The 26,318-nt window shown below is 36.7% G+C and overlaps 1 protein-coding gene across 10 annotated transcripts in view; it reads right to left on the bottom strand.

Annotated features, from left to right (window-relative positions):
- Positions 1-19,652, bottom strand: part of TGFBRAP1 (transforming growth factor beta receptor associated protein 1) — a 56,897-nt gene extending 37,245 nt beyond the window's left edge. Inside the window, exons 1-5 of one of the 10 annotated variants that reach the window (XM_074192193.1) lie at positions 19,594-19,652; positions 9,815-10,039; positions 8,501-8,566; positions 7,321-7,466; positions 5,422-6,126 (exon numbers count right to left, since the gene is read on the bottom strand). In XM_074192193.1, the coding sequence (XP_074048294.1) occupies positions 5,422-6,126; positions 7,321-7,336 (721 nt within the window). In that variant the 5' untranslated portion in view covers positions 7,337-7,466; positions 8,501-8,566; positions 9,815-10,039; positions 19,594-19,652. Of the gene's footprint in view, positions 1-5,421; positions 6,157-7,271; positions 7,525-8,500; positions 8,567-9,814; positions 10,040-19,593 lie in introns of all 10 variants that reach the window. The other 9 variants (XM_074192194.1, XM_074192197.1, XM_074192199.1 and 6 more) reach the window with 9 other exon arrangements.
- Positions 19,653-26,318: the final 6,666 nt, after the last annotated feature.

The following is a 26,318-nucleotide window of genomic DNA, read 5'->3' as shown; positions in this document are numbered from 1 at the left end:
GGTCTTCTGCAATAACCTCTTAACTGGTCCTTGATTCCTCCCTTCTCTTCTGTACTGCACATTATCCTTCACATTACAGTCAAAAGTTTCCTTCTGCACAGATCTGGTCAGGTTTCCATGGTGCTACACTCATCCTTTCTGCCTCTTGAGAACAGGTAGCCATACAAAGTCTTCCACAATCTGTTGCCATCTACCTTTTCAGGTGCTACTTCATTAATTCCTTAGTTATACCTTAGGATCCAATCAGAGAGAACTATTCTCTGTGCCCTGAACATTCCCTGGACTTTCCAAACAGGATGCCTTTGGCTCAGGTAATTTGTTGTCCCTAGTCATATTCTCCCTTCTTTTTGTTATTTAATTGTGATCCATCCTTTAAAGTCCAACTCAAATACTATCTCTTCCAAATGATTGTAACTCCAGATTGTAATTCCTGTGGCCCCTTTTAACATTTTGTTTTCAGCTACCACCTTCTAATTGTATGATGATTATCGATATATCTATTCTGACTTGCCTACTATCCTGGAAACTTCATAAAACTAAACTGGGTGCTAATTAATCAGCCAAATAGGGAAAAGCAGAATGAAACAAGGGCAATCTAGTAGAACTTTCACCCAAATGTCAAGAAAGGTTTAAAATGGTGAGTAAACAGACAGAGTCAAACCAGGGTTTAGTTCTACTTCAGATCAGATACATCTGTCCCCACCATGATCACACTGTACATTTTCACAATAAGCGCAAAGTTGATAGTACAGTAATCCTCCTCAGCTGATACCAATCATATAATAGTATTTTTGTACAGGGAATGAGAGAAAGTCAGAGATCAAAAACAAAGCCTGTAGAAAAGCGCACCAAGCTTTTGTCAGATTAAAAGAATCACTCTACTGTCTGTACTGAGAGGAGGCTAGAGAACTAGCTCACAGTTTGGAAATCAGAGGCAAACTATGAAAAGAGTAGAATCTCTCAGGAAGCAAGACTGCCTCCTCAAACATCAACAAAGAAGTAAGGGGGTCAAGGCTGAGAAAGTACCAATATGATACAGCTAAGATAAAAAGTAATTAATGTTAGATCCAGAAGAGTATGGAGTAAAAAGAAAAGTTATGAGACTCAGGAAAAGGATTAAAAGAAGTTTTACCTGAAACAGAAAGTCAAAACTTGTCTGACTGCATTATCTGTGCATCTATTCTGCCTTGCCTTCTCTCCTGGAAACTTCAAAAACCAGAAACTTCATTTCACCTAAACTCCCTAACAGTGCTCTGTACACAAAAGCTTAATAAATATAGAACTAAATTACGAGTTAATGAATCAGCCAAATGGGGAAAGCAGAATGAAAGGCAATCCAGGGGTAGAACTTTTACCCAAATGTCAGGCAGGGTGAGAACTGAACCATGATCATCCTGCCCCCAAGACCAGTACTATGTTGTCTCTCACTAATTTGAAAGATTAGTTATGAAAAGAGAAGCTATATGGTGGCAAATACTGTATTTGTTAAGATCTACACCTCTGCAACCCAGTCACTTCCTAACATACCTACAAAAACAGCAATTCATGGTTAGACAATAGTATAAAGTATAAGGAAGAGTATAAAGAACTTTGGGTGATTTTCTTCTCCAAATAGGCTATACTGTGTTGCAAGAGGGAGCATAAATAAGTATAATAATCTGAAAATACACATAAAAATTATTTAATTGTTTTTAAAGAGAAATTAAATTCTTCCATTTAAAAAATATAAATATATTGAAATGACTAAAATTAAGGTAGAGAATTCAATAATGGTAAAGATGGAGACTTGTGCTAAAGTTTTGTTGACTATTTTGCTTAAAAACAAGTATTAAATCCCACTATTGGAACCTTCTTGGCATCTGGGTTGAACAGGAAATAACATATATATACATATACATATACATATATATATATATATATATATGAATGAAAAGATTTAGAAGTCCAGAGAGGTGAGAAATCTAAGGGATGGGGAGGGGCAAATAGATTAAGATTAGGGGGATGGGTAAATAGATAAACTAATAGATAAGGGAGGGACTTTTAGAGGGAAAAGTAAAATAAGGAATAAAAGAGAGAGAAGGGGAGGTGAAAAGGTAATAGAGACAGGGTGAAGTGAGAAGCCAAGAAGAAAAATAGTGAGCAAAAATAACTGGACATAGTTCAGTATCTTATGTCATTTACCAAGGTAAGGTCAAAATATAAAGATATAAAGAGAGAGTTTACAAGAAAAATTGAAGTGGGGCAGTTAGGTGGTAAAGTGGACAGAGCACCTGCCCTGAAGTCAGAAGGACAGGAGTTCAAATATAGCCTCAGACACTTAATAATTACCTAGCTGTGTTGACCTTGGGCAAGTCATTTAACCCCACTGACTTGCAAAAAAAAAGAAAAATTAGAATATCACAAGACATGATTTATCAGATTTATGGATAGGCAAACAATTTATGGATAAACAAGAGTTAGAGAGCAAAGTTAACCATAAAATGAAAAATTTCAATTACATGAAATTGAAAAGCTTTTGTTCAACTAAAACAAATGTAGTCAAGATCAGAAGGAAAGCAGAAAATCTGGGGAAAAATTATATAGACATTTTATTAGACAAAGGTCTCATCTAAAATATAAAAAAGGAGCAGCTAAGGTGGCGCAGTGGATAGAGCACTGGCCCTGGAGTCAGGAGTACCTGAGTTCAAATCCGGCCTCAGACACTTAATAATTACCTAGCTGTGTGGCCTTCAGCAAGTCACTTAACCCCATTGCCTTGCAACAAAAATACAAACAACCCCCCCCCAAAATATAAAAAAAACTTTATTAAATTTAAAAAGTGAGTCATTTCCCAATGGAAAAAAATTGTTAAAGGATATAAAAAAGCAGTTTTCTGATGAATTCAAAACAATTTATAGTAATATGAAAAAATGTTCTAATAATTATTGATTAGAGAAATACAAATTAAAACAATCTTGAGATATCATTTTACACCTACCAGATTGGCTTAAATTGATAGAAAGAACAATATGAAATTATTCCCAAAGAATTATTAAACTACCTATACCCTCTGATCTTATGGTATATTTACAAAGATAATTATGGAAGTAGGAAGAGAACCTATTCACTCTAAAATGTTAAAAGCAGCTCTTTTATGGTGCAAAGAAATGGAAACTGAGGCAATGTTCATCAATTGGGAAATGGCTAGGCAAATTAGGGTATAAGATTGTGATGGAATCCTACTGTGCTATAAGAAATAATGAACTCAATGATTTTAGAAAAATATGGAATATTTATAACAAAGAGCAAAATGAGCAGAACCAAAAAACTATATACAGTAACAGCATTAGTTTTTATTTATATTCCTCTAATCAATTTTGATCTAGAGCATTTTTCCCCATATGACTATAGACAGTTTTAAGTTCTTCATCTGAAAAGTGTATAATGCCAAATTTTAAAAGAAGTACTGCATTATGCTTGAGATTGGGCTTTACAAATTTATTAGATTAATAAAATATAACATAATTTTAGGACAGAAAGTACACTAACAACTAAGAAAATCAAAAGATTTTAAATAAATAAATAGGAGGTAGTGTCTGATCTGAGTTGTCAATGAAGCTCAAGTCACTAGGAAGCAGAGGTAGGGATGTGCATGCCAGGTAGGACTGCCTGAGAAAAGACAAAAAGGCAGGAGGAGTGCCAAGTTGGGAAGTTTAAAAATTATTTTTAATCTTATTCAATTTTATTGATTCTGGTCCTAATCATTTTTCTTAAATGCAAGTCTGGCTATGTTAGTCCCCTCAGGAATCCCTTTAAGGGAAAAAAAAAAGGAAGAAGAAAAAGAGAAAGGAGGAAGAAGAGGAGGTCTATAAGCAGTCTGACTGTAAAAGAAAGAGTGTGATGTTCAGAACTGGCTGACCTTGCCATTCAAATAAATCAATATTAACAGTTATCAGCACTGAGGTGAAACTCACTTTCAACATTAAATTAGTTTTACAAAAGAGGTTTTTTAGCATGGGGTCTCTGCACTTATTTTAAAAAAAATTTTTTGACAGCTCATTTCAAAATCATTGATTTCCTTTGAAATTCTTTCTATTTTCTTTTCTACATTTATAAACATTATTAAACTTCACCACACCACCAAGAAGCCCATGAGACTAAAAAGGTCAAGAACTTCTGTTCTGTCTTTAGGAACACAGCAAGGATATATAGCATAAGAAAATCACATATAAACACACCCCCTTCCTTTTCTGAAAATAAACTAGCTACTAAAACATTAAGCAATGTTGCTGGAAAAGAAAAAGAAATTTACATACCCTTTGATCCAGCAATAACACTACTTAGATCTATACCCTGAAGAGATCATGTTTGTGGTGGCAAAGAACTGGAAATTGAGCTGATACCCATCAATTGGGGAATAACTGAAAAAATTGTGGCATATATATATGATGGAACACTACAGGAAATCATGAGGGAACAGAATTTTAGAAAAGTCTAGAAAAACTTGCATGAATTGATGGATGCTGAGTGAAATGAGCAGATACAGAACATTGTGCACATTGGCAGCAACATGGGGTGATCAACCATGACAGAATTATCTTCAATTTTTTTCAAAGCTGTCTTGTGTATTACGACATTTTTTCTGTTTTCTTCCATTTGGATCTGATTCTTCTCTCATAACATGTTCAATATCAATCTATGCTTAGCAAGGTTATAAATTTGAGCCTGTATCAGATTGTTTTCTGACAGGGGGAGGTAGAGGGTAGGGAGGGCGGGAGAAAAAAATTGTAAAACTCAAAACCTTGCAAAAAAAAAAAAGATTGGTATAAACTACTGTTACATATAGTTGGGAAAACAAATAAAGAAAATATTAAAAAGAAAACAGAAAACCACAAACAAAAAAAAAAGAAACAGGAAGTACAGGTCTGAAATTGAGGTTTCAATTTTTTAAAGAAGGCTTTAAGAAATCTAGACTTTTATTCGCCATTTTGATCATGAAAGAATTTCCTTAGAGATATGAATTCTTAAGATATATATTAGCAAAAACTAAAACTAATTCTTTTTTTATTTTTCAAAATTTTTAAATTTTTTTCCAATTACATGTAATTTTCAATATTCATTTTTTGTGAGCTTTTGAGTTTCACATTTTTCTTTCTCCCTTTTTTCCTCCTTCCCCTTGACAAGTAATCTAATTTAAGTTATATATGTACAACTATGGAAAACTAATTTTCCTAAGATCCCACTGCAAAGCATTACAACCCTCAATAACAAGAGAAGAAATTGCCTTCTTTGTGGATTAAGATTCATGCTGATTGAATTCTGACACCTTTATTTTACAGGCAGCATTCCTACATTTCAACAATAGTCAATAAAACTAACAGAAAACAAAACAGATGGGTATACAAAGTGTGAGGGTGAATGAAAATGCCATATTTTTCTTACCTAGTCCTCCAGGCCCAGCCAGCAGAAATTCTTGCCTCCCTATCCTCTTCACGATTGGCTGTCTCTCTTCACTGCAATATGGGAATAGATCTTGGGAAGCCCCTGTGTTATAATTCAATATGATGTACTGCGTAGTGAGTGCTAGGCATAAAAAGTGGCCATCCACAGCCACAGCAAATGGTTGCTCTGGGGTTGATACTTCTTTTACAATTTGGACACGGTCTTCATAGACCATAAACATTTGAATGGTTCTACGTTTCACTGAAATGATGCAAACTTCCACACAAAAGGGGTCTCTACTCACAGGGTTCTCGTTTAAAGCAAAAGTCACTGCCCCTTTTATTCGAGCACCTGAAGGGATAGGTTCAAGGTTTATCATGTTAACCAATGCAATGGTATTGTCACAAAGCACCAGGAGTCTATTGAGAGCTGACGCTGCTTTCAATTCATTCACTGGCTTCTTGAAACCCAGATATTTATGCCGCTGCTTTGTGGCAGAGAAAGTAACCTTTCCAGTTGGTAACATATTTTCCTCCAATAGGAAGTGGTAGATGACACAATCATTGGTACCAACATAAAGGTTCTTTCCACAACACTCAATGCATTCAATATTGATGTGATCTTTGTTGCCCATCAGGAGCTCCCGCTCAATGGCGGAGACCAGTCTGAAAGCCTTGATGTTCATCATTTTTCTCAAATGATCTACTGGAAAAGAATCAAGTCAGGCATTTTAATCTGCAATAGCAAAGAATCAAACAAAAATGTTTTAGATCAAACAATAAACAGTATCACAGATCAGTGAAACATTAAATATCATAAAGCAACAGAAAAAACTGAAAGAAACAACTCAATGTTGAATAAACCTTGAGAGTATAAATTATTTTGGAGAGAATTCCTCATATGATAAGAAATAATGAGAAAAATGATTGAAAACAATTTGGTAGAAATTAGGTTTAGTTCAAATCTCACATATAGACCATAATGAGCTCAAAAAACATTAAAAAAAATTAGAAGAAAACAGTTCAGATATCTTTCATAGGCATGACTTAGAGGAGAGGTTATTATAATCTAGAGAAGTGGATATAAGGACAGGAGATGGATATTAACAATATTGTCCAAGGCAGAATCAAGAGGACCTGATAAAATTAATAGTCATGTGAGGATGAAGGAGGAAGAAAAATCAAAGAAGGTTCTGAGGCCATGGGAGTAAGTGGCATAGCTGAGGTTCAATCTCAGACCTTCTAACACCAAAGAGGCACACTGAATAAAAACCTAGGCTATCCTCTACCTCTTATCTTCCCTATTATTCTAGAGGGCAATACTATTCTCCCACTCCCTTAGGCTGGACACTTAGGTGTCATTCTTGACTCCTCAACACCTCTCAACTCCATATTCATTCTGTAGTCAAGATCTGTCCATTTCACTTTTGCAAAATCTTTTTAACATGCCCTCTCCTCTCCTCTGACACTGCTACTCCCCTGGTGTAGGCCCTCATACCTTACACCTGTTGGATCTGTCTCCAGTTTGTTCACTCCAGGCCTTTCAATCACCTATGTGATTTCCCTAAAGCCTGCCACCCTACTCATCATTAAATTGCGGCAGCTTCTCACGGCTTCCAAGACCAAATCCAAAAATCCTTTATTTGGTGTTCAAAGTCCTTCATAACGTGGTCCTCTCCTACTTTTCCAATCTTAAGCCTTACTCTCCACTTCGATTCACTAAGACTGGATTCTTTGCTGTTCCACAAACAAGATACTTTCTTCTGGCTGTCTCCCATATCTGCCAAGTTCCTCCTAATCTCTGCCCACTACCTTCCCAAAGTTTCCTTTAAATTTCAACTAAAATCTTACCTTCTTAGAGAAAACTTATCCCAATTTCTCTTAATCATAATGCCTTTACCTCTCTTAATTATCATTTACTTTTCATTTATTTGTCTTCTTTGTACATATCGTCTCTTCCTTATAGTCTCTGTTATCCTGTGAGCTCCTGGAAGCCAAGGGCAGTCTTTTGCAGGCTTTTTTCATCCTCAGTCCTTAGCACAGTGCCTGGGGCATAACAGTCACTTAATAAATGTTTATTGTTTAAGTAATTGGAATTCTTTGTCTTTAAAGAAAATAAAAACAGTTCACCATTAAGTTCTTTAAACTACCACAAAAGCTAAATACTTATTTGTAATCAATTGCCTGATAAACACTAACTAAAATTAGACAAGCACAGTTTATATTTCTAATATGCTTTTTAACAAATATAGCAGTGCTGTAACTTTAGTTGCTATATATAATAGCCCATTGAATTTGGAACCTAGTTATCCTAGATTCAGATTTCTGAAATCAATCAATGTGAGGCAGTGTGGTAGACTCTCTATGAATTAATTACTACCCTCAAAACCTACACAAAATACTTGCATCAAAGATCTAAGTACTAGATATATACAAATGTGTTCTTTGGATATTTACCCTGCTGCACAAAATAGTGTGGTCTATTTACTAGCAATAATTTTAAAGTGGAGAAATTGATTGATTAATCTTATGAATTTTACACTGGGAGTAAACTCAATATACTTTGCTAGACTAAAGTGGGGAGATGTCCTTAAATTATTTGCACCCAAACTGTAAAGAAACACAACAAAGGAACATAGAGCCATCAGTGAATCTCATCATTGCTACTTCTGCTGTTTCAGAAACAGTCTCTTTAAGAGAGGCAAAGGTATGTTCAGAGCACGATGGACCCAATAACACTAAACTAGGAATCAAGAGACCTAGATTCATACTAAGTGATCTAGTCACTTACTGGCTGTGTGACTTTAGATAAGTCACCTCACCTTCCTGGGTCTCAGTTTCTTTAGTGGCAAATTAAGGGACTTACATTAGGGCTATATAAACTCCAACTTTTCTTCTAGAGCTAAAATATTCTGTGACTCTTCTAGATTTAGGCCAACCTGATCACCTAATATGGGATCAGTCCTAGGCAAATCCATGAAGTAGATGAAGATTAATCTCAGATTCTACCTTTTCCATGAAACCTTGAAGCAGTACTGGACCAAGAGTCAAAGTCAAAAAGCCCTGGATTTGAATCCTACCTGTCATTTACTAGCTGGGTAGTTGTAAAAGCAAGTCACTTGACCTCTCTGAATCTGTTTCCTCATCTGCAAAGGGGAGGTAATAATACCTGTATTACCATTTATTTCATAAGGCAGTTATAAGATAATGATCTTATGAGATAATTATGTTACATGTTTTGTAAAACCAAAAGCAGTCAGCTATTAGTATTCCCTAACTCCCTCGAATTTGTATTTTTTGCTCATCTTTCACAGAACATTCTGTCTAGACCTCTTCTTAGCACTTAACCTATCCTCTTTACTTAATATCTTAGCTATATATGTACTAACTCTTATCCCCAATTAAATTATAAACTCCTTGAGAATACAGCATGAGACCCATCTTTGTATTCTCAACTCTTAGCAGTGTTTTATAGATAATAAATGTAACTAGTAGAGGCTTAATATAATGTTGGGTGAATGAAGTGTGTCCAGCAGGATTGTACCCACTTTCTAACCTGTCCATTCCTTTTAGCATTCTACATTCCAATTTCCAACCAGGTTTACAGTTGGAATATTCTCATGTTACCATTGTTATTCTTATCAAAGATGTAAAGTAACAAATTAATTCATCCTGAAATAATAAAGACTAACATTTCTTTCCAGGAATACCTGCATTTAAAAAAAAAATTAGCATTTTAAAAAAATGCTAATAGCCTACAGAACACATTGTTGATACAAAATTTTACCTCTATAGTAGATATACTAGAGGGGAGAAAGGATTAAGTAATGTTTCCTACTTGGTAAAATGAGGTTATTAGATAATCAATAAGGTCCTACCATCCACAAATTCTGAGAGATGTAAGGAAGTTTACAAAGCATGTGCTCAACTACCTTATATTCTGAGATCCATGTGAATTACAGGCATTGGAGGATAGCAGCTATCTCTGTACTTCACAAAACATAACACATATTCACCTAAATCTAAACAGAGAAATTCCTACAGAGAAGTGACTTAGATCTACTATGGTCCTGACTAGTCTGGCTTGAGAAGTCCTGTAATTTGCAAAATTATATTAGTTTCTGGAATGAAACACCAGAGACAGTTCCCTATTTGAAATGACTCCCAGAAAGTGGTTTAAGTTTATGTAAGCTAAATGTGGGCTTATTCTCACTGGCTATTTAGTGGCTTGCCATGATAGAAATTTCTTATGATTTTTGTCATAAAATAATTTTACAAGAATGTATTGAGGGCTTATAGAAGATTGTATGTTAAGCCCTGGACTCACTTAACTTGAACATTACCTCTGATTTGAGGTGGACCCTGAATAACAGTATGTATAATGGGAAGAATACCTGGGTAGGAGTATGGAGACCTGGCTTCTAGTCCTAGTGCTGCCAGAAATCAGATGTTTTGACTTTAGATAATTCAGCCTCTTAGATCTTCAGTTTCCTTCTCTGTAAAATGAGGAGGTTGGGCTATCCTGCATCATCTTTAGTATCTTATTCATCTTGAAAATTCAAAATTTCATGGTTCCTCCTGGTCAAGATATACAACCTTCTGGAATATAGCACAATCTTCTGCAAAAGAAAGAAAAAGGTAAAAAAGGAAAAATTTTTAAATAATAAAAAGAAAATTGGAGAGTACAGGTGTATTGTCTCAGTTTTTTTTGGGGGGGGGTTACTTTCATTATAGAGAACTCTTGTTAAGAAAACTCTCTCTACCAATGTAGATCAGTACATGCTCTGCAACTTATAGTCTAAGAAATTATCTAAGGTACTAAGAAGCTAAGTAACCTGCCCAGGGTCACCAAGCCAGCATGCTTCAGAGGTGGGACTAGAAACTAGATTATAAAATCTTTAATCAACCTTCTAGCAAGGACACCAGACTGCCTCTTTAATATATCAGAAGACCTGCCTCCTCAGTTTTTCAGCCCTCCAAAATGATTTACAATGAAATCCTAAAAATAAATCTTTGCTAGGAAGCAAGTTACTTATCATTTTGATTGAGGAAACCCCCCTCCTCACATAAATACTTGTTCCCTGCCAACTGTATTTCTATCAGTATCAATGTCACCTAAAAAGGAAACCTTCCAAAAAGAAAGACTATAAGATTTCCACTTCTTTATAAGCTCATGCCCTTTGTCCCTAAAATGTGCTTTTCTTTGTTGTCTTCCAAACACATTCTGCTACTCTACTTAATCAGTGTCTGTATTCTATTGTTACTTCTGCAGATTTGCTCAAATGATGAGATACTGAGTAACTACCATATCTGTAAAACTGAGTTTAGTAATTTAATAATTACTCTTTAGTAATAACATTTTAAACAAGATTTGAAGTCCACAGATAAATATCATAGCACAAGAGTGGATAAATATTAGTCTCAATGTCAAGATCTGGGTTCAAATCCCTTATGTGACACATAATGGCTATGTGATTCAGGACAAATCACTCAATGATTCAGCATCCCAAGTAATTCTCAGAATATAAATTGCAAAATAATCATTGATCTATATTAGTAGAGGGAATTCCTTATACCAGTGAAATCACTGATCTGGAAAATAATGAGTGCAAAGTTATTTTTGAACCAGTTGTTTTCAGAATAATAATAATATATTCATTCCTCAAGGTTAGAGAATTTACCTAATTTTAAAGAAAACAAGTATTCTATATAAACTATGGTGAACTATTCTTAAGCATAATGCTTGATTAAGTCCCACAGTGAAACAAAGCTCAAAACTCAAAGATGCAGAGGATTATTTCTAGCTCAAAACTCAAAGATGCAGAGGATTATTTCTAGGCTATAAGAAATGATGACTATGAAAAAGCATGAGAAGATATAAAAAGAATTTTTTGGATATGTTAGTTACTTTTGCCAAACTGTTTTTTGTCCCCATTCTTTTTTTATTCTTTGTTATAAGAGAAGGCTCTCTAGGATGGGGAAGTAAAGATACATTGGAAAAATGTAAGTTAAAAAAAGATGGAAATAAAAAAATTATTTAAAAAAACCCAAAGATGGTTTTCCAGCTAAGCAACTATGTAACCTGAAGGAAGTCAATCCCAGCAGTGACACCTACACCTGGCAAGGCTAGATCTTCTCTTTGACAAACTTCCTCTGGTATCAGTGACAAGAGAGACTAAGTCCCAGTTGCTGACAGATTGTAACCTGTAAAGTCTTCCACATCAGTTCTCATCTTGCCAAAGTCTATATTTTCTATGTGGGATACACACCACTCAAAAACTCCTTTAGAAGAACTATTAGGAAGGAAGGAAGATATTCAAGTTACTGAACAAAGATAAGGTGGAAATATAGGAGTTTCCACTGAAGTGACACCATGTTGGCTAAAGTGAGTTCCCTAGAAGTGCACAACCCAACTACATGTGACAATTGCAGAAAATAAGCTGTGAGTAGGGATGGCTCACAATGAACCAACAGGTGCCCATATGGTACCCATCAACTGGGGTGAAATGTAGGGCCAGAGGACACACACTAATGAAGTCTGCAAGGTAAAACAAGTACAACCTGTAGACATAGTAGCTACATCCTTTCCCCAAATTGGGGGCATTTGTTTCCTACTGTCACATGTGGTCAAAGCAAAAGGAACTTGGGCTTACTGGAAAGCACACTTGGAAATAACTGCCTGAAGCTTCCATTATATATGGAGGATTATTTCTATGAGTATTTCACCACAAATTTCACAAATGAACTTTCTTTACCCTTTGAGATACTAGCAAAAAAAAAAAATCTGATGTTAGCAGTAGCCAAAAAAGTGGTTTTCTTTTCTACTCCTCTGATGGTCCTATAAATGTGGCTTTTTTGGTTTTTCTTCAGACAAATAAGGTATTTTTACTAAAAGGCAACCCCCCCCAAAAAAAACCCCAAGGGTGGATATTCAGAGACTGATGCTCTGGCCACTACTATATACTCGATTTCTTGCTTTCTTCCTTTCATGGTCTTATATATTTTGATTCTCATTACTCCATTTCACAGTCAATGGCTGAGGAAGTGGGATGGTGGCTAAAAACATCACTTTATCCTGTGAAATAGAAGTGGGACCTGGGGCACATAATTTGACTTCTTTGGTCTCGAATTGGTCTATAGAATGAGAGGTTTGCAACAAATGACCTCAAAGTCTTTTGTATTTCTAAAATTATATACTATTAACAGCTAAAATATGTATTTTCCTACTTTGTTTTATGAGGTTTTCACCTCAAAAAACAAAGGAAAGGTAAATAAATATTCAGAAAGTAATTTCAAGAGTATTCAGAGATGAAACTATAAAGAAAACAACAAATGGATGAAAAATGGAATAGACCTGTTGGCTTTTCCATAAAAAAAAACCATCATCACAACTGAACCATATTTGGACTCTTCGCTTGGTTTGCGTCATAAATGGCACTAAAGACAAAGACAGGAAGAATAGTAGCACTGGGCTGAAAAGAAATGTCAGCTGAAGGTAATAATTTTGAAAGTAATGAAAGATCAACTCTTATGATATCTAAAAAAGGAAACCAAATCATTACAGAAGTGGCATGATATACAAGAAAAAGCTAAGGCTTTGAGATATGAGGCCCTAAGTTCAAATACAATCTTAGACACTTACCACCTATGTGACATTTGAGTAAGTCATTTAAAGTCTCTACACATATTTCCTCATTTGTAAAATGATATGAATAGACCAAAATAAAATTCTGATCTCTAAGTCTACAATCCTATAATGGGGGAGAGGGAAAAATTATGCCATATTTTTTTAAAGTGATTGAAAACACATATGTAACTACTGAGGCCCACTTAGGCATCTTGATTAAATCTTTACATAAATGACACATAAACATTGAAGATATCTTTATAGTTTTCATATTATTATAAGACAGAAATAGATAGGCTTTCCAAAGTTTTCTTCAAATTTTTTTTAAATTTAAGCCCTATTTAAATGCAAAATATTAGCAAAACAGAGTTCATCTACTAGTAAAACAGTAAACATCCTGTCAGCACAAAATTGAAATCTCTTAATAAAATGTTACTTAGGAGTAGTTAGTATAATATTTTAATGGCAGAGAAATAAAACATTAGAGTAAAGGCTAGCATATATGCTCTAAGTTAAGTTGAAGAGATTAGCAGGTACAGTATTTTACAAACATTAATTGCCTGCTGTGTTCAAAGCACTGGTGTGACAAAGGCAAAACTGAACAAATCTCGTGCTTAAATGAACTCACCACCAATCTGAATTCCCTAACATGAGATTTCATTGAAAGTAAGGAGAAAACACACAGGTTAACATAAAGAAATAATGCACTGATGACAGGTTTTGTACAAGCCATCTTTTATAGATGGTAGGGTAGGGGAAACATTTAATATGACATATTTGAATAAATGTTAGTTTGACCTTGAGGTAGTTTGACCCTCAGATCAAACCAACATATTTAAAGTTAGCGAGATGTAGAGGAAATAATTTTCAAGAGACTCGAGTTTGAATCCTGCATTGAAAATTTAGCTGCTTACCTTATAGGATTTTTGTGAAGAAAGTACTTTGTCGATCTTAAAGTGCTACACAAACGTAAGGAGTTATTATTATCATTTTTGCAACAGATTCCAAAAATTAACAAAGTTCCTGAAGAGTAATAATAGTACAACCATCTTGCATGCTATGAGATTCAAGAATCTACCAAACTTTTTGCAGTTCCTTGGACAGTTTTATGAAAGTCCTGGATCCTATTTGACAAAAACATTGTAGAAAGACTGTAACTCTGACATTGCTTCTAATGTCTTAGCAGCGAATAAAGAATGAAGAATTCCAGAAGCTATGGCTTAGAACAGTAGCTTATCTTCAAAATATCCTCTTCTGCATGGGAGGTGCTAGATACATTTTTATCATTAATAATGTGAGTAGACCACATTTCATATTTACATAACTGACTAAAAGGTACAGAGAATGTGACATCCTTTATACTATTCAAGTCAATCAATATTTATTATATATCAAGCACTATACTAAGCAATGAAACTATAAAGACAAAAACCCTCAAGGAGCTTGTTTTATTATGTTTTGACTTTTAAGAAAAATAGAAAAATGTAGTTAGATGTTAGATTTTATAACAACTAAAAGTGAATGCTATATTCATTTGTATAGATATAATCTGACTAATGTATAGAACTTTTACCATCTTTATTATACCATTTAATGTACTAATAATGCAAACCAAATAGGACTATATTAGTTTTTTAAGTAACAGGAATACCAAAAACTCATAGAAAAATGTCAGTCAATTAAAACCTTTACATCTTCTCCCCCTCCAAATAAACTAAGTCAGGTTTCCCCCATCATGTCTCTATGTACATATCAGACATCCATCCTAATAATTCTTCTATTATTATTAATTCTAGTTTGTTAATCTAGGATTCTGTTGAATCCTGATTCTATCAAACTATACACATTTATTAAGCCTCTATCATATGTCAGCACAGGGTGATAAGGAGACAAAAAAATTAAATAATTCTTTCAAATAGCTTACATTCTATTAGGGGAGGTAACATGTACATATAGATGTGTGTGTGTATATACACAGAAAAAATAATAGCCAGCATAAACAGACAGACAGACACACACACCTTCCAGTTCCTCAGTTTTAGAGAGGGAAGGCACTAGCCACTGTTAGGGGGATCAGAAAAGGCTTTATGAACAAAGTGGTATTTGAGCTAGGTCATAAAAAAGGAAGGGATTCTCCAAGACTGAGGTGAAAAGGGAGAGTATCCCAGGCAGGAAGACAGCTAGAGTAAAGACCTGGAAACTGCAAATGAAGGCTTCATGTGAAATAAGTCAAGAAGGTTGGTGTGGCTAGACTGTCAAGAATGGACCAAGAATGATATATAATGAAGTTGGAAAGGTAGATTGGATACAAGTCAGAAAAGCTTCAAAAACCAAACAGTATTTTATATTTGATCCTAGAGGCAATGGGGCATTTGTGAAGCTTATTCACTGAGGAGTGACATCAAACTTGTGCAAAAGAAAATCAATTTGGTAGATCTGTGGAATATGCATCACAATGAGAAGGACCTGAGAAGGAATACCAAGTGGAAGGTTATTGCAATAGCTTAGGGGAGAGGTTATAAAGTGGTTATAGGAGTAATGAGAAAGGGATGTGATAGATGCTGTAGAAGTAGAAATGGCAAGATTTAAAGACTGGAATTAAGGATGGAAAAGAGTGATGAATTAGGGAAATTTGGAAGAAGGTGAATTTAGGAGAAAAGATGAATTCTGTTTTAGACTTGTTGAGTTTTAGATGCCTGTAAGTTATCTAGTTTGAAATATTCAAGAGGCAATTGATGATATATGACTAGACTTCAAACTGGGAATGAATATATAAATCTATGAGGCTGCATAGAGATATAATTAAATCCAGGAAAGCGGATAAGATTACCAAGTGAGAAAATATGCAGACAGAAGCAGACTCAAGATGGGGCTATTCTTTAAGGGGTATGAAGAACCAAAGGACAGTAAGAAGTAGTAGTTTGACATGTTGAGTCAGGAGAGAGGATAGTATCATGAAAATGCAAAGAAACATAGCTAACCTGACACTAGCCAGCTTACTTTAGCTTTATGCCATCCACAATTTTGATAGGCAAACTTTCTACATTTCTATATTGTCTATAACTTTATCTATGTAATAAAAATGAACAGGATTGAGTCTCATGGAACCAAACTAGAAATTCCTCTACATGCTGATAGCAATCTACTAATCAATACTTTTTGAATAGTTACTTAACAAGCTATGAATCTATCTTATTGAAAGCTGACTCAATTCTCAATTTTGTCTTTTTGGGATATACTGATTTGGTCAAATCTTTTAGAAAATACCAGATCTTGACCCAGCAATACCATTAATAGTTCTATTTCCCAAGGTGATTGGGGGGGGGGGGAGAAAAGAACCTATATATTCTAAAATGTTTATAATATCTCTCTTTGTGGTAGCAAAGAACTGGAAATTGAGGGGATGCCCATCAAATGGGGAATGGCTGGATAGAGCACAGGCCCTGGAGTCAGGATGGACCTGAGTTCAAATCTGACCTCAGACACTTAATCTGACCTCACACTTAATAATTGCCTAGCTGTGTGACCCTAGGCAAGTCACTTAACCCCATTGTCTTAAATAAAATTAGGGGGAAAAAATTTTTTTTAATGGGGAAGGAGGCAGCTAGGTAGCACAGTAGTAGATAGAGCACCTGTCCTGAAGTTAGGAGGACCCGAGTTAAAATCTGGCCTCTGATACTTAATAATTACCTAGTTGTGTGACCTTGGGCAAGTCACTTAACCCCATTGCCTTGCAAAAACCAAAAAGGGGGGTGGGGGTGGCTGGTTATATATTTAAAGAAGCCATTACTAATAGTGTATGATCTATGTGTACAAATGTAATTGCAAAGTTTCATGATATTCCCAAACGTGATTTTTTAAAAATCTTAGTAAATCCAGTTTAGATTTTGATCTGTTAATACCAGTCCAAGAAAGACCAGCTTATAAGAATGAAGATCTTTAGAATATTTAATGTGTTGGAATATTTAGTGTTGCATTTCCAAAATATCATGCTCCTTTTTCAGCTACATTTTAACAGGTGTGTGTGTGTGTGTGTGTGTGTTTGTGTGTGTGTGAGAGAGAGAGAGAGAGAGAGAGAGAGAGAGAAGTCAAGTCAGGCTTGCCAGAGAGGAAATAAGTTGTAAATGTGGGCCAAATTACTGAATATCTTTCAAACACCTGGCTCCAGAAAACAATTACTTTAATGTATTTCTAATGAGGACTGGATACTAACCAAGACTAAAAGGCTTAAACTCATTAAGTAAAATATCTAGAGTTTTCTTTAAGTGAACTTCAAATTCTTAATACAAACAGGAGGAGGTCTATTAAAAAACCTTTTAAGTACATTGGGACTTCATTTTCCTTCAATAAAAGGGTCAGAAAATTGGAATTTGAATCTGTAGCATTTTAAGATGGTAATAGTTTCTATTCATTTTCAAAGACTTCAGTGACTAAAATCATCCAACAAAATGAAACAAATCACATTACAAGGCACTAAGAACCCTCTGACTAAACATATTCAAGCACAGACTGAGCCATTACATATCAAAGATTGATCCTTTTTTTTTAAGGTTTTTTGCAAGGCAAACAGGGTTAAGTGGCTTGCCCAAGGCCACACAGCTAGGTAATTATCAAGTGTCTGAGACCGGATTTGAACCCAGGTACTCCTGACTCCAGGGCCAGTGCTTTATCCACTACACCACCTAGCCACCCCCATCCTTTCATTATAAAGAATTTGAGTCTTGAATAAGAGGTAGAATTATGTGATCTCTGATAATCAAATTATCTTAAAGTTGACAAAAATATCTTAAAAATACGTGACTGAAAATGAAACAGAAGAATGAATGAAAACTAAATGTGTTGCTATAATGTCTATTCTAAGTTACCATTTGCCTAAAGAGAAATTAGGCTAGAGAATCCACAAGTGAACATATTCAGGAATATACATAATTTGTTGTCAAAGAGAATTCAAAGCACACAAACAATGAAGTTTGGTTTTGGAAGGAAACCTAGAAGTCTCCTAACTCAATTTCCTAACTTTGGAGATAATGAAAAAAGGCCCAAAGATGAACTGATTTTTTGAAGGTCACTGTAGTTAGTCTAAGAAGCAATATTAAATCCCAAGTCTCTGATTTCCTAGACCAATGCTCTTTCCACACCAATGCAGCTGCTTAGAATACAAAATGCTGAGCCAATAAGGGTGTTTTGGAGAGAGGAGGCAAGGGAAGTAGACTCAGCAAGCAGAAAAGGAAGGGGAAAAGATAAAATTGTCCCAATGTGTTTTTTTTTCAAAGTTTTGTAGTAAAACTCAGATTCTTCCTACTTTGGTCTAACTATGAAAGAGGAACTATGTGAAACTCAGAAACTACAAATGAGTTTTGGGCACTAACTTCAGGCTTCACTGGGCTAAGAAGGGCCTATTCTCAAACATCAATTCTGACCTACAAACAAAACCTTCATATTATACTCACACTTGTAATTTTTCAATGCTTTAATCTGCCAGATACAATAATGGTAACCAGTCGATGTCCCTGAAAACAAGTAGTGTTTCACCCCTCACTCAGTTAAATTTCAATCTATAGTTTGTTTGTTTTCAATTTAAGGCACGGGGTGGTTAGGTGGTGGTTAGGTGGTGCCACCGGCCCTGGAGTCAGGAGGACCTGAGGTCAAATCCGGCCTCAGATACTTAATAATTACCTAGCTGTGTGGCCTTGGGCAAGACACTTAACGCCGTTGCCTTAAATTTTATTTTATTTTTTAGGTTTTTGCCCAGGGCCAGCTAGGTAATTATTAAGTGTCTGAGGTCGGATTTGAACGCAGGTTTTCCTGACTCCAGGGCCGGTGCTCTGTCCACCGCACCACCCAGCCGCCCCACTTCTAAGTTTCAATCTGTAGGTCTAAATGTCTTCCTTTTACATGAATAATGACTCCATGCATCCTTGCGGGCTGCGGGTGATCCACAGGCCCCGGTCGGCCTGGTGAAAATAAATTCAGCTAAAGGAGATTCCATCATAGATGAGGCCACGAGTTTTGCCTCAAGTTTTCTGCACTGACACAGGCAGGTGCCTGAAAACCGAAGTTCCTGTGCGTGTTTATGCAAAGGTCCCTGCTGTCCACTACAGAGGGGGGCTAGTGGCCCGCACCTCCCAAGCGGAGACAGGGAAATCTCCCAGGCCTTTGGCTTTAAGCTCCTGTCCCTGCCCTGAACGCCATTCGTGTGAGTTCAAGCCCAGGCTCGGTCAGTGCTTGCGTCCACGCGGCTCTGCGGGCGCCGGGCGCGGGTCGGATCCGTGGGAACAACTCGGGAGGGGCACGCCGCACGCCCCGCCCCCACCGGGGCTCTAGCCCTCGCGGCCATCCCGGCGTCTCCCCCGCGCCCCGGTGCCCGGTGCCCGGGCCACGGAGGCCGCGCTCCGCCACGCACACGCCCCGCGGCTGCCCCGCCTCACGCGCGCACACGCTCCCAGCACGGACGGACGGACAGACACGCGCGCGCGCGCCCGCCGCCCCGGCACTGACAGCCCGGCCCGCCCGCGGCCCCGCGGCCTCCGCGCGCCCCCTCCTCACCCCGCTCGCCCAGCTCGGGCCTCCTGGGTCCGCTCCGCGCCGAGCCGCGTCCCGCCGCCCCCCGCCCCCCAGCCGGCCGCACGCAGCTCCGGCGGCGGCAGCTGCCCCGGCCCCGGCCTGCTGGGCCCCGCACGCGCGCCCGGCCCGGCTCCGGGTTGGCTCGGCGGCTCCCCCAGGGGCTCCGTCCGGCCCCGCCGCCGTTTCCCGTCACGTGGGGGCCCGCCCCGGCAGCCGAGGGGCGGCCGCCGCCCGTGATTGACAGGAGCAGAGAGGGAGCCAGGCCCGGCGGGGCCCCGCCCCCACGCCGGCCGCGGGGCGGGGCGGGGCGGGGCGGGGCGGGGCCTGGACGCTGGAGCCCGCGGCCCCTCCCCCTCTCCCGTGGGAGTGGGCGTGAGGCCCTCGGCCCCCGGGGCGCCCCGGGCAGGTGCTTTCTCGTAGAGTAGCGGTCTCCCCATCTCCCCTCTCCTTTCCTCCCCCCTCCCCTCCCCCGCCCTCACTCCGCAGCCAGGAGGGTCCTTTTCCGGGTGGTGAAGGGGGGGCCGGCAGGGACTGTAGAAAGTTGAGCTTTGCGTCACTTGTACAAAACCGCCACGGCGGCCTGTCTGTGGGGGCAAAGCCCTGGAAACCGAGGGAACGCCCTTCAGCTGGGGAGCGGCTGAGCAGGCTGTGGCGTATGTATGCCATGGAACACTACTGTTGTACTAGAAACCAGGAGGGCCGGGATTTCAGGGAAGCCTGGAGGGATCTGCATGAACCCATGCTGAGCCGGATGAGCAGAACCAGAAAAACATGGTACACCCTAACAGCAACGTGGGGCGATGATCAACCTTGATCAGTGCAACAGTCAGGGACAATTTGGGGCTGTCTGCGATGGAGAATACCATCTGTATCCAGAGAAAGAATTGTGGAGTTGGACCAAGGACTATTACCTTCAAATTAGAAAAAAAAAAGACCATTATATTATTATGTAATTTTGCTATCTCTTATACTTTTTTTCTTCCTTAAGGATATGATTTCTCTGTCATCACATTCAACTGAGATCAATGAATAACATGGGAAACACTGTAAAGACTAACAGACTGCCTTCTGTGGGGGTCAGGGGAAGGAAGCAAGAATGGGGGGAAAATTGTAAAACTCAAACAAAATCTTTCAAAAAAAGAAAGTTGAGTTTTGGAAGGTACCCCTCAATCCCAAATCTCTTTCTTCCCAGAGGCTGAAATTATGCCATTAGAGATTTATTCTTCTAGATCAGGCTTTGCCCTTCACTTTATTGAAATTGTCGGTTGGAGTACTTTTGTGTGAACTGTTTATTTTAAAGATCAAGAAAATTATACAACTCTGATTAGGAAAAACTTGGCCTTATAAAACAACTAACCCAGCTCTGCAGAGACGAGGGACTATGGTTGTTGCCTTTGTAGACTTGTTGGTTGGTTAAGGCTGAATTACTTTATTTCCCCTTTCCTTCTCCTCCCCTTAATTATAGGAAATGGCTCTCTGGGTGGGAGAAGACAGGACTTTTAGAAAATTATACTGGTGAAGATGATGAAAAAATATCAATCAAATAGGACTAAAAAAGCAAAAAACATCTTTCCTTCTGAAAATCAGGACCTTAGAGCAACACTGAATAAGAATCTAGGCTTGAACAGAAAGGAATGGAGGTGAAGAAGGCCCTTGAGAAAAAATTTTGCCTACAGCTCCTTTACCTTGGACTAGCTCAGATACCAAGACACAAAACTGCTTTTGGCTGCAAGTCATTGTTTTGGCCCTAAGTCATTGCTTTGGCCCTCTCTCTCTATTCCATCCTTCTTCACAAATGCTAAATTTCTATGGAGGGAAAGCCAATTCTGGGATGCTTTCTGGAGTAGTGTAACTCAGGAACAAGTATATATACCTAAAAGAAATTCAGTATGGACAGAAGAATACTCTTAATTTTTTAAAAATCTTGCTATATTTTTACCTAGCTGTGTGGCCTTGGGCAAGTCACAACCCCATTGCCTTGTTAAAAAAAAAAAACAAAAGAAACAATGTTACTATATTTTGTTTTTTCATTACCTTCATTTCCAAATATATCTCCCCCCCCAGCCATCCATTAATAACAATAAAAAAGGGAGAAACAATTTATTAAAACCATTTCGAAATATACTTCCCCCACCATCACCTAAGGAGCCCTCCATTATAACAACAAAAAGGCAAGAGGGGAAAAATTGGTAAAACTAACCAAAATTTTAGTGGAATCTGGCAATACATATAGGGTTCCATACCCATAGTCTCCCAGTTTTGCAAAGAAGATAGAGATACTTCTCATTTTCCAAGTTAACCTTGGTCATCATAATCAGAAGAACTACTCCTGGAGAAAGCAACCTCCATTCTTGGAGGCAAAACACTTCTTATTTGGGATAAATCACTCACTGAGGCATTGTCCTTTATGTCTTATCAGTAAAGCAAAGGTTATTTAGCACCAATGACTAATATTAGAGTGGGAAAGTCCTACATGACTGATGGCCAGGTGAACCTACTTTTTTCCATCATCCCCTGCCTATCATCTAATCAATAAGTGTTCTATCCTCTTATTCCTAAAATTCCACATTTCTTGGGGAATTCTTCCCTAAATGAAAGCAAAATGAAATTCTACATATTTACCTCCAAATTCCCCCAGTACACCTCCACTAGTTCATACTTCGAAAAATATAAAACCCTCACCAACATATTTTTAAAAATAGTCATATTTTCCATTTAGATATACATTTATTTAGAATTAATATTTTCCTTTTAGATAATTTTTCTTTGTTCCTTTTTATATCTTTATCTACCTAGGGTTCTTTGAGTTTTTCCATCTTTTCATCATAGTCAATATTCAAATATAAGTAAAGCAGGTTTTAAATTCCATCTCCATATTTGTGTAGTGTTTGGTAGTAGATATTCTGATCTCAGTGTTATAGTTTTAAATAAAACCACTATATGATCTAAAATGCATAATTGTCAATAAATATTTTTATCTTAGGGTAAAATAGAAAGAGGAGAGCAAGCTAGATTTTTTTTTCACTGTTCTTTTAAAGGGCTTATCTTTTTGATACCAGTAATCTTCCATTGGATATGAGTCATAGAATACACACCCAAATGGCAATGGAAATTCATATAGAACTGACAGGTATATATGAGTTCTAATCTATGTGTTTGGAAAGATTTTCATGTCCACGAGATCACAGATTCTTTGGAATTGTTGTTCATCCTTTGTTCTGGAAGAGGACCAGTGACAACATGGGGATAATATCTTGACTTTCAAGTGACTTGGATTTAAGTGAAGTAGAACTGACAATCATTAGCCTTACTCTCCACATTCATTGAAGTTCAGTGGCAAGGCATTGGTCCAGATGACTAGCAATGACCCTGGATGCAGTGGGAGGCTAGTTTAGAACAATTGTATAGCTATCCTGTCTGTATAGGTATGTACAAATTTTTGTTGATCTATTTTCATTTATCTTCTAGAGGGCAGAGGTAGTGCCTGAGTTATTATGTTATAGTCTACAATATTGTTAGTGCAATGCTTAGGTCTTCTTTATCTGAAAAAAAAAACCCAAATAATAGACCTTAATATTGACCCTGTCACTTCCTTAAGTTATACCCATTCATTGCAAAATTTCTAAAAAGAGCAATTTCTATTTGGCTCTGCTTCTTCACCACCAACTCATTTCCCAATCCCCAGAAATCCAGCTTCCTTTTCTACCCCTTCGCTGAAACTGCCCTAAGGTCCACAATGTGACATATGTCAACCAAACTGATAAAACAGTTCACTTAATAATATGTATAGGGTTAGAAATGAGACCTGAATAAGATATCCTGGTGACCATTAGGAGATGCTCTGGACTAGACTTACTTGAAATTTTACAGAGCAAGAAAGAGATGTGAATTTAAAGACAAATGATTAAACATAAATTTCAGGCTATTAAATAGATACAAATATATAAATTGAATTTTATAGTGATTAGGTCTGCATGCTGTTTCAGAACACAACTTTGATAATGAATAGCTAGCTTCTAAACTGGATTCAGTTCAATAAGCATTTTATTAACAAGAAATTAAGTGCCTAATGTGTGTCAAGTGCTGCTACTTTAGGGATGCAAAAAACAGCATTGAAAAGGCCTTGTGCACAAGTTACAGACAGGTAAATAAAAAAAATCTTTGCAGAATACATACAAAGTAGTTTCTAAGGAAAGACACTAATTACTAAAATTCCATTTTATTTTATTTCCAAATTCTTTCCCCATCTTCTCCTCCATATATTGAGAAGGTAAGAAAAACAAAATCCATTACAAATATGAAAAAAAAATTCTTACATTAGTCATGTTCAAAAAAATTTTTTAAGAAAAAGGAAAATATGATTGAATTTGTACTTTGCATCCAATGGTTTTCTTGTTTCATCATGAGTTCTTTGGAACTGTGATTAGGCATTGTGTTGGTTAGAGTCCCTAAGTATTTCAAAGTCCATTCTCTTTACAATAGTTATTATATAAGTTGTTCTAGTTCTGCTCACTTTGTATCACTTCATATGTGTCTTCTCATGTTTTTCCGAAATTATTCCCTTTATTATCTCTAACAGAACAGTAGTATTCCATCATATTCAAATATCATAATTTATGCAGTCATTTCTCACTATGGACCACTATAAAAAAAAAGAGTTGTTATAGATATTTTTGTACATATGTATTCTTTTTCTCTGTGTGATCTCTTTGGAGTATAGACCTATTAGCAGACTTGCTAGATCAAAGGGTATATAAACAATTGAATAAGTTTTGGGGCATAGTTCCAAATTGCTTTCCAGAATTTTTGAATTAGTTTACAGTTCTACCAATCAGTGTGTAACTTTTTTCCACATCCCCTTTAGCACTTGTCATTTTATTTTTTTTTGTCATCCTAGCCAATCTGATAGGTATGAGGTGGTACCTCAGGGTTGTTTTAATTTGCCTTTCTCTAATTATGATTGATTTAGAATATTTTTGTTACTTATTTCTTTTCAAATCTGTCCATTCATATCCCTTGACCATTGGAGAATGATTTATTTTTGTAAAGTTGACCCACTTCCATAAAAATCTTAGATATGAGAAGACTTTTTTTCAGATAAAAATTACTACAAAGATTCCCCCCGGTATTCTGCTTTTCTTCTAATTTTAACTACATTTGTTTTCTTTATGCAAAATGTTTTTTATTTTATGAAATCAAAATTATCCAATTTATTTACTGTGAAACTCTCTATTTCTTCTTTGGGCAGTACCTCTCCTATCCATAGATCTGACAAGTAATTCCTTCCATGTTCTACTAATTTGCTTTGATGTTACTTTTTATATTTAAATCATGTATGCATTTTGAGCTTATCTTGGTACATTGTGTGAGATGTTGGTCTCTACCTAGATTCTACCAGACTACCTTCTCATTTTCTCCTATACTTTTACTGAACAGTGAGTTCTAGTCCCAAATAGTTGGGATTTTGGAGTGGATCAAATAATAGGTTACTAGGTTAATTTGGGGAGGGGGCATCACAAGGAATAGGACAGAACCAAAACAATTGAACAACTACAAATTGTTCATTTGCCTCTGTATATTATATACCTAATCTCTTACATAGAACAACCTCTGTATTTATTACTCATCACCAAATTATTTTGTGATTTCAGATGTGTAATATAGCTTCAGATCTCATACTGCTTCCTTCCCATTTTTTCATTGATTCCCTAGATATTCTTGATCATTTATTTCTCCACATGAATTTTAAATTATTTTTCCTTCTATAAAATAATTCTTTGGTAGTTTGATCGGTAGAGCGTGAATAAGTAAATTGATTTAGGTAGTCATTTTTATTAACTGTTTTGGCTGATCCATGAGCAATTAATCTTTCTCTGATTATTTAGGTCTTTATATTTGTGTAAAGATTGTTTTGTAATTATGTTAATATAGTTCTTTTCTATGTAGGTAGACTCCCAATCATTTTATATCATCCATTTCTTTTTTTAAGTTTTTTTCAAGGCAATGGGTTAAGTGACTTATGAAGGTCACATGGATAAGTGTTAAGTGTCTGAAATCATATTTGAACTCAGTCCTCCTGACTCCAGGGTTAGTACTCTATCCACTGTACCACCCAGCTGACCCCAATATATTATCCATTTCTTCATTGGAATTTCTCTATTTCTTCCAACTGGATTTTGTTGTTATTTGCAGAAATGCAGATGATTTGTGTAGGTTTATTTTTATAAAACTGCAACTTTTCTGAAGTTGTTTCAAGTAATTTTTTAATTGATACTTCATGGTAAGTAAACCATCATAACATCAGCAAAAAGTGATAAGCTTTGTTTCTTCTTTACCTGTGCTTATTCCTTTGATTTCTTTTTTCTTTTCTTATAGTTAGCATTTCTAGTATAATATTGAACAATAGTGATTATAATGAGCATCCTTGCTTCACCCTTGATCTTACTGGAAAAACTCCTTAGGTTATCCAAATTACAGATAATTCTGGCTTCCAGTGTATTTTTTTTTTAAATAGGAATAGGTACTCTGTTTTGTCAGAAGCTTTTCCTGCATCTATTGAAATAATCATTTGATTTTTGTTGGTTTTGTTATCAAGATGGTAATATATGCTTATAGTTTTCCTAATATAAACCAATTCTGAATTTCTAGTCTGTTCAAAGTGTTTGATCTTTGTGATATACTACAAGAAAGGTCTTTTATACTTGAGA

The sequence above is a fragment of the Macrotis lagotis genome, chromosome 6 (assembly GCF_037893015.1).
Source record: "Macrotis lagotis isolate mMagLag1 chromosome 6, bilby.v1.9.chrom.fasta, whole genome shotgun sequence".
Taxonomy (NCBI): Eukaryota; Metazoa; Chordata; class Mammalia; order Peramelemorphia; family Peramelidae; genus Macrotis; species Macrotis lagotis.
The sequence above is the reverse complement of the archived record's forward strand: the minus strand, read 5'-3'. Positions and strand labels throughout refer to the sequence as shown.